Source organism: Oryctolagus cuniculus, chromosome 18 (assembly GCF_051225735.1).
Source record: "Oryctolagus cuniculus isolate XC-2025 breed Fujian yellow rabbit chromosome 18, ASM5122573v1, whole genome shotgun sequence".
NCBI lineage: Eukaryota > Metazoa > Chordata > Mammalia > Lagomorpha > Leporidae > Oryctolagus > Oryctolagus cuniculus.
The window spans coordinates 9,861,259-9,870,576 of NC_142884.1; the positions used below are offsets into that span (position 1 = coordinate 9,861,259).

Consider the following 9,318-nt stretch of genomic DNA (forward strand, 5'->3'; position numbering starts at 1 on the left):
TGGTATCCTACAAATTTACTGAATCTCTTTATCAGGTTGAATAGTCTTTTGGTGTAGCCTAGGTTTTGCATCATCATGTTATCTAGACACAGGGATAATTTGATTTCATCTTTTTGATGATTATAACTTGTACATTGCGACGACAAGTATTAATGAGAACCCTGCTACCCAGCAAACCACGCCTGCTCCACCTGGAGAGATTCTTGCTACAGTGACTACAGAACAGCGTCCTGCCCCGCACGCGCTGTGCATTGTGCGACGTGAGAAAGTTACAACTCCCTGCACTGTGTGCGCTGTGCACTGTGGGATGTAAAGGAGGTTACAACTTCCCGCCCCGCATGCGCGGTGCACTGTGGGACGAGGAGGGAGGTACAACTCCCAGCTGGCGCAGGGGGCGCCCCAGGCTGCAGTGCCGACGGGAGTGTGAGCTCTGGGGTCCCGCTCAGGGCCGGGCCATGTGGAGGGCTCAGGAGATGCCACCAGCTGTGGGAGAAGAAGTTCTGATGACGTGTGTCGTCCTGAAGTTTACTTTCTGACGCTGCTCAGCTGGGGAAAACGCAGTCCAAGCGCCGACCTCGTGCTGCCCCTGAGGAAACCCCGTGCGCCCCCCAGGAGACTCATTGTGCGTCTGGGAGGGCGATTTGGGGTCTCCCGGGGGCGTCAAAGTGACGACGATAAACAGGGTGGTGGAGGCAGCAGTGACAAGGTGACCGGTGTCCACCGGGAGGAGACGTCCCGCCGGCCCGGGCCTGATCCACAGTCAGTGCCGGGCAGCCCCAGCCTGTGCAGGACGCCCCCAGTAAGGACCCTGCACCCCCAGCCTGGGGCGGGAGGGTGTGCTGGTGCCGCAGGTGGAGGATTAGCCTAGTGAGCCGCAGCGCCGGCCCACATTTTAATTTTAAAGGGATTCATATTTAAACTTATGTTATCATTTCCAATTAGAGATTTTACCATCTATTAATTTTGATGTTTGTCCTATGATTGTGTTAAACAGTATCGATCTTTAATTTTATTTTAGAAACTCCAACAGTTTTTATACTGACTTTGCTCTCAGCAACCTTGAAAATTCCTCAAATCAGAGCAGACGTTGTGGTGCATCTCATATGGGCGCTGGTTTGAGTCTCAGCTGCTCCCTTCCCAGTCCAGCTCCCTGTTCGTGCAGAAGGTGGCCCAAGTGCTTGGTTCCCTGTGCCGGACCCTGTGCCAGGGTAGGAGAACCTGGCGGAGCTCCTGGCTCCTGGCTTCAGCCTGGACCAACCCCAGCTGTTGCAACCATTTGGGGAGGGAGCCAGCTGATGGAAGACCTCTCTCTATGTCTCTCTCTGTCGCTCTCTGGAACTCTACTTCAAAATAAGAGAAATAATTCTTTAAAAAAAAGAGAGAATTTGTCAAACTGTTTAGGTAGTTTTGCCAATTTTTGTCAAATTGTTTATGAATTTCTTTCTTAAAACATACAACAGCTCAGGATAAAATCTGCTCATACCTTTATAATTATATTAATTTTATTTTTACTTAAAATAGACCCCTCCGAAATGATGAGGAAGAGGAGATAGCAGATGTTTTATTTATATACAATCTCAACACAAAAACTTGCAATATTTAGCCATTATGTGGTAATGTTGATGTGTAGATATCTTTCTCTCTGCCATGTGACATCAATCTTAACCATTTCCAGGGGTGATTCTCTTGGTCATTGCTAGACTCTGCTTGGAGAGCACTGGATTCAATTCTACAAATTGTGGGACTGCTTCTCATTTGCTTCCTGAACGAGATGGCTTCAGCATCATACTTTTCATACCAGGTTTATTTGGTTTTCCCACACTGTGACTGACAGAGTGCTCTCTCTCTTTCCCTAGGAAGTGTTTATAGATGTTTTTTGTTCCACACCATTGAAGCATTATCTGGAATTCTTCATGGAATGATTTTTTTCCTGCTGCTCAGTTTCATTATGGGAAGCTTTGCATGAAGTTTGTGACTTTCTACAGTTTCATGTTTCTATGGTGAGTTAAGTTTTGAGAATTTCCCAGTGTGTCTCAGCCTTCCAAGTTTATTAGCATAGTCACGATATCATTTTTAGAAAATGCAGGTTCTTAGTTGTGTTTTTAACATTTGAAGTCTGACGTTACTAGTGTCTTCTCTTTAGGAAGTGCAGCCATCTCTCTAGAGGGTTTTTATTTATTAGTCTCTAGAAAAATGGCATTTTGAGTTTATTTGTCCACAGTGCATTTCACAATAGATTTTCCCACTTTGTTCTTACTATGGAATGCTTTTCTTCTGAACATAGAAATCAGTGTTAAGAATTAAAATGTTCTTTTTGTAATTCATTGTAATTGTGTAAGATAATGTGTTGTATTCAGTTGAACTCTTCAGCTTTGCTCTCATTCACTTCAGTGTTTGCTCTCTGGCTGCGTTGATTACATGGTGCACATGATAGCAGAGAAGGGGAGTCGGGCATCTGACAGTGAGTTGTGTGTTGGTCAAGGCATTAGGTACAGCAAATTAATTCACAAGCTCGAGTTTTTTGTAGTCTGGCCTTTTGTCTGCTGGTTCCTTGGTTACTAAAAGACTTTGGTTAAATCTCCTACTACCGTGGTGGATTTTCTTGTTTTTTAAAAAATAATTTCTTGTGTTTTTACATTAAATATTGATGCTGTTGTTTAGCATTTACAAATTTGCATCTTTTATTTTTACCATAGTGGGTTTCATTATATCCAGCTATTCTGTTCCCTAAATGTTGGATTTGTGCAGTGTTATTCTGTATGCACCTGCTTTCTGATACTTGGTTGGTAGTTTTATACCTTCCTTTCTTTATTTTGAAACTTTCTCTTTCTTCCTAATTCTAGTTAAATCATAAGACATTGTCTTTTTCTTGAAGTTCAGTTCATCTCATTTTTATGTGGATACTCTGTGTGTCTACAGATTAATATTGACCCTGTATATCATGTCCTGTTCAGTCACTTATGGACCATATGTGCTTTTGCATTTACAATGTGAATGCCATGGACAGCGCATAGCTGGGATTTGACATTTTTGACTCTTGCATTGTCTGCATTTGCTTGGTGGATTTAGTCCATTATTCATTAACTTTTTCAGCTTTATGGAGGTATAATTGACAAATATAAGCTTGTATTTTTAGCTAGTATATTGGGATGATTTGATATGAATACGACCTCTAAGTTAATTAACATAACACTCACACAGAAACCTTGTGTGCATGGTGACAGCTTGTAAGACCTATGATGTTAGCAAAATTCAATTATACAATACATTCTTATTGTAATACATATATTATCAACTATATTCAACCCATGTTACTTTAGCTATCTAGAATTTATTCATCTGATAACTCTACACTGTCACTAACACCTCTCCATCTCTCACCCCCATCTCCCAGCTCAGGTCTATGTGTAGATCTGCCAGTGTATCTTTCTTTGTGTTAACTAGTGAAATACCATAAAAATTTTACTTTGTTCGTGGTTCATTTCTCCTAATATCTAACATGATATCTGTTAAATTAAAAACCATATATAGCATAATTTAGTTTACAGATATCAGAAATTGTAAAAAGAATGGATAGCACAGGAATGCAATCATGTGTGATTTTCTATTACACCCTGTTATGGAGTTGTTTTTGCAGATTTCCCGTGCTCTGAGGGATGACTGTGTATAATATTTGCGAGTATGATTTTGCTCTTGCCAGCAATGCCAAGTAAGAGAGCATAAAAAGGTGTGAGCTGACGGGTGAGCAGACTGACCTTGACTTTAGTGCCTCAGTTGGACACTTCCTTGTTACTAAGACTGAGAGCCACATTTTTCCAGAAACTCCTTGCTTCGCCTCCTTGTAAAGCCCTTCAGCAGACTTAGCCAAAAGAGTTCCTAATAGAGTTTGGATTGGTAGAAGTGGAACATAGGCCTTCTGTCATTTAATATTAAGTCACTGGACTCAGTGATGGACCAGACGCTCCCCATGGGCTACAGCTTCCCACTCGTCTTCCCCAGGGCTCCCGGGGCCATGCATGTGCCCAGGGCTGCAGTTCCTTCAGTGTTGGTGCTACTCTGACACTTCTGCAGGTTCCCCTGCACAGACCAACCTTGATCAACCACCCAGGGCCTGTGGATGTTCCCAGCAGCTCCCCCTGCCCTCCCATTGAGTGCCCCACAGAGCTGTGTTTGGTGACCTGCTCTGTCCTCCTGGGTGCCCTTTCTAGACTTTGAAGCTCCTCCCACCTTTTCATAAACTCTGCTGTCCATTCTGACTCCCTCTTCCTTAAAGATTCCATTTCTCTAGGTTTTTGAATTGGTGTAACTGTTGTAATGTTAACAGGGCTATTTTAAATTCCCTCCATGCTGACTCTACCTGGACAACCTGGTGCCTTCTTTTGGCATGTGGGAGGTGTGTCTCTGTCATGTTTTGCAAGTACTCGTGTGTCAGGATTTCTCTTTGTGATTTTGTTTTATTGAAGGTCAACAGTAACCACACATTGAGCTATGAGGGTTACAGAGAGTGCCTGCCACATCCTAGTTTGTTTCCTTTTCCTTTTTTGAGTCCCAGTAAGGGCCTGATGGCACCCACCCATCATAAGCTGTGCAGAGTTGGTGCTGGGTGGGTTCATTTGAGAGGCAGATATTTAGCCAGGACCTCTCATGCTTGGCAGAAAGAGACCTGAAGTACATGAGTACTGAAGGGAATTTTGGGAGTTCAGCTCAATGATAGAATTATGAGAGACTTTAAATTGTGAACAGCAGGTAAATGGAGTGAGCAGAGAATTTGACTGAAGAAGGAGCTCTTGTGACAGGCCATGCTTGTGATAGTGGACAAGGAATGATGGTCAGAGAGCCTGAAGGTGAACCAGAAACTGTCATCCTGTATATTAAAGACAGGTTGCATTAAAAACTAAATTCATATATTTGTTTTATGAAAGGAGACAGAGATTGGGAGGGAGAGAAGGAGAGAGAAAGAGTGAGTGAGCAAGCAAGTACAGACTAACCCAGTGGTTCCTTCCCTATGAACCTGAAACAGTCAGAGCTGGCCATGTTCAGGGATCAGGACTTCATATATCTCTTCCATATGACTTCCCTGGGCTGATTCCCTCAAGCCATCATCTGCTGCCTCCTAGAATATGCATTACCAGGAAGATTGATTCAGAAGCAGAGTCAGGGTTCTAACCTGGGCACTCCGATATATATTTTGGGAATCCCAGAATCTTTCCATTTCTCTTAATGCACAACCTAGGATTTTTAAAAAGATTTATTTATTTATTTAAAGTCAGAGTTACACAGAGAGAGAAAAGGTAGAGCCAGAGGTCTTCCATCCACTGGTTCACTATCCTGTTGGCCACAATGGCTGGAGCTTTGCAAATACAAAGCCAGGAGCCAGGAGCCAGGAGCTTCTTCCAGGTCTTCCCTTGCACATGCAGGGGTCCAAGGACTTGGGCAATCCTTGACTGCTATCCCAGGCCATAGCAGAGAGCTGGATTGGAATTGGAGCAGCTGGGTCTTGAACCAGTACCTGTATGGGATGTGGCACTGCAGATGGCGGCTTTTACCTGCTACCCCATAGTGCTGGCCCCCCTAGGATGCTTTTTAAAAATTAAGAGTAGTTAACATTGTTGACCATATTAGTGACACAGTTTCAAGTAATTCCAACTAACATGATCCTAAATTACAGAGACATTTGAAGGCAGAAATATGAGAACAGAAGACGAGTACTCTGTATTGATGGTGTTTGTTACATGTAGGATTTCTTTCTTTGTTAGATGATTAGAAGCCAGCACTGTAGTAGAGTTGATGCCAGACGACAGAGTTGTTGTGAATCTGAGAATGGAATATAGAAAGTTAAGATACTCTATGAATGTATTCAGATTGGAGGAGACACGTATGTAATTCACTAACAATCTCTGTAGGAAGAAAGGTGATGCCTTACATGACAAAGACATGGTCTCTGAGGGAATGATATAAGCAAAACTCCTTAGTCCAATAAACGGAGATGAAGCACTAAGTCAGCCTCAGTGATTGTCATACTCTTCCTGTTCTGTTTGTGAACCAACGGTTTGTCTGCGTAACAATGCACAAAATGTTGAGCCAAAGTTTTAGATGTGGTGTAGAGAGAAAGACAGGATTGCTTTGTAAGACTGTGTTCATCACCATGTGTGTGTCTGCCCTTTGGGGCCAGAATGTTTGAGGGCTGTCCCGTGCATTGTGGGAAGTTGAGCTGCATTCCCAGCCTCTACCCACTGTGTTTCAGGAGCTCTGCAGCGTCTGAGAACAAAAATGTCTCCAAACATTGCGGTTAGATGAGGAGAAGCAAAATCCTCACTTGGAAAACCAGTTATTCCTTTTCACATTTTTAAATTTAATTAATTCTATTTTTGATTGGTATAATACCTCAGTGTTTTAAACTGCTCTGAAGTGTTAAAAATGTTCCTTGTTTGAAAGAATTGTCTGCAGTGTAAATTCTAATAAAGCAGTTCAAGTGCACATACTCCACTTCATGCATTAGAAGCAGAATATTCTTCAGAGAGGTGAAGACTTACACATTGGTTTAGAGATTACAAGCACTCTATACTCTGAAGAAAATATCACCTGCATATTTTTCATTCATAGGGGCCAACATGTCCTCGTGGTAATAGATAGGAATGTAGCATATGACACTTGATGTCCACTGCTTCATATCATGTATAACTATAGTCTGAAATTCAAAGGATGCCCAAAGTCCAGTCCCTGGAAGTATCACAGTTGGGTCTGAAATATAGAAGATATGAACATTTCACCGCTTCTCTCAGAGAGCTGTTAGTCATCCTAGTTTTCAACAGACTCAATTTTTTATAATTTCAGTATATGATCTGTTTAAGAGGATGCCAAATTAGACTAATTAAAACATCTAAAAATATATAAAATCCTTGAGATAATGTTAACAAGTGATGTGATTTATACCTTTATCCTAATATGTCAGATTTGTATGGGTGTCATGGCAAACTCACTGCTCTTCATTATATACACATATACCTTCCTAATCGAGCCTCATCTGAAGAAACCCATAGATTGGATTTTCATGCACCTGACAGTGGTCAATATTTCAACCATTTTGATCCGGTCAATACCAGAACTCATGTCATCTTTTGGAATAAAAGATTTCTTTGATGATATTGGTTGTCAAGCATTTCTGTACATATCCAGAGTGATTCGAGGTCTTTCCATATGTACTACCTTTCTCCTAAGTGTATTTCAGGCCATCACTGTCAGTCCCAGTCATTCTAAATGGGCATGGATGAAACCTAAACTCTCCAAGTGGATTTTCCCCTCTTTACTCTTTTTTTGGGTCATCAACATGGTGATCTACACCCACATCATTAGAACTGTAAAAGCCAGATTGAATTTCACCGTGGTTGGTGAGGGATATGTTAATGTATATTGTCAGTCCAGGAAGCCTGTAGTCCATGAAGCAAGATCATTTATAAGTACCATAGTGATTCATGATATAGTGTTTCTGGCACTGATGATCTGGTCCAGCCTCTACATGGTGTGGATCCTCTACAGACACCGCAGGAGGGCCCAGCACATTCACACCTCCAGTCTCTCTTCCAAGACATCTTCAGAAAACAAAGCCACCTACACGATCCTTTTGCTAGTATTTTGCTTTGTGTTCTTTTATTTGTCAAACAACTGTTTGACCCTTTATGGATTTTATGCATCTGAGAAAAACTCAAGGTTGGAGGGTATTGGTGGAATTTTAGCATCATGCTACCCAACATTTTGCCCCTTTTTTCTGATGAAACATAACAAATTTATTCTCAAATTGACTTCCTTCTTTTCAAATATGAGAATGACCTTTTGTCCATGAGCTTTCAGTGGCTGATCTGACATCATCTTCAACAGAGGAGTCTCCATCAAGATTTATATGAGGAAAAGAAGCCGTAGGGCAATGGGGCACTGGAAATGGGGCTAGTTTGAGTGGAACTATGTAGTCCATTTAAAAACATTCAGGTTTTTTAATGTTAACATGAATCAAAATGTATTAATCCTTACATAGAATACACAGTGAAGTAACATTTTGGGTTAAATGAATGTGGTGTATATCATTAAGGTAATTTTATCTGCTTGCTTTTGTCCTTTTGAATGGAGCAACTAGAAAATACTGAGTCACATTTGGGCTTGCTTTGTATTTCTGTTAAACTGTGCTGTTAAAAGACTTCTCTTATCCATGAAATAAAAACCACCTATGTCATATATTTTGGAGACTTACCTAGATTAGATGTGCCCCAGTGACCTAAAGATAAAACAAAGGAAGTAAAGAGAGCCCTAAAATTATCTGTGATGCTGGAAAAAATAGTTGTATTTGTGAAAACATCTAGGAAAAAAAAGAGCTGATTAAGAGGATGGGAAATTGTGGAAGATTCAATCATTAATATTTAGTAAAATGCAGCATTTGCATAAATCCATCCATATTGATCTCCACTCTTTTTTTTTTTTAAAGATTTATTTATTTGAAAGTTACACAGAGGAGAGGCAGAGAGAGAGAGAGAGAAAGAAGTCTTCCATCTGATGGTTCACTCCCCAATTGACCGCAACAGCTGGAGCTGGGTGATCTGAAGCCAGGAGCCAGGAGCTTCTTCTGGGTCTCCCACGCAGGTGTAAGGGTCCATCTTCTACGATTTCCCAGGCTGCAGCAGAGAGCTGGATTGGAAGTGGAGCAGCCGGGTCTTGAACTGGCACCCATATGGGATGTTGGCGCCTCAGGCCAGGGTGTAACCCAATGGGACACAGCACTGGCCCCTCCCCTCCCCTTTTTATGATGACATTTATTTTTTGGATCCAAGTCACTGGGATGTCAGTGAGAATTGTCTCTACATTTACATACTCATCAGCAAGGGCCTGATTCTTTTCATTGCTCCATGGTGTATTGGCTCACAGTATATTTGTTTTGCTAAACTTTTCTAACCATCAACATTTTTTTCTCAGTTTCATCTTCCACATCTTAATTTCTATGCCCTACTTCCCTCATTGTTCAGTTCCAGTCCCCAGGGACAGCACTCTGGTGACTGTAGCTTGAACCTTTGCACATATCTTTGTTCCCAAGGCTAAGAAATTCCACCGCGCCTGTCCAAAGGTTCCAAGGTTTGGAACCCAAAATTTCAAGAGCTCCCATTTCCCCTCTCTTCAGCTTTCTATGGATCAAACACATTATCTAATGCCAGAGGGAGGCTCTTCCCATGCAGAAACTCAGTATTCTCCATGAGCTTTTATAATTTGTTCTTTATCCTAATACTTCAGTCAGGGTGACGTCGGGAAACACACCTCAGAGACCTTCAATGTGGACAC

General features: G+C 41.7%; 1 protein-coding gene and 1 long non-coding RNA gene across 2 annotated transcripts; both read left to right on the forward strand.

Annotated features, from left to right (window-relative positions):
- Positions 1-275: 275 nt before the first annotated feature.
- LOC149120766 (uncharacterized) lies at positions 276-3,449 on the forward strand. Its single transcript, XR_016224633.1, has 3 exons — positions 276-799; positions 1,857-2,000; positions 2,392-3,449. It is a non-coding gene; the product is annotated as an uncharacterized LOC149120766 (long non-coding RNA).
- A 3,518-nt stretch (positions 3,450-6,967) lies between these two features.
- On the forward strand, positions 6,968-7,840 carry ORYCUNV1R1567 (vomeronasal 1 receptor oryCunV1R1567). Its single transcript, NM_001167254.1, has one exon. The coding sequence runs from the start codon at positions 6,968-6,970 to the stop codon at positions 7,838-7,840; it is 873 nt and encodes a 290-aa protein (NP_001160726.1).
- The last annotated feature ends 1,478 nt before the right edge of the window (positions 7,841-9,318 follow it).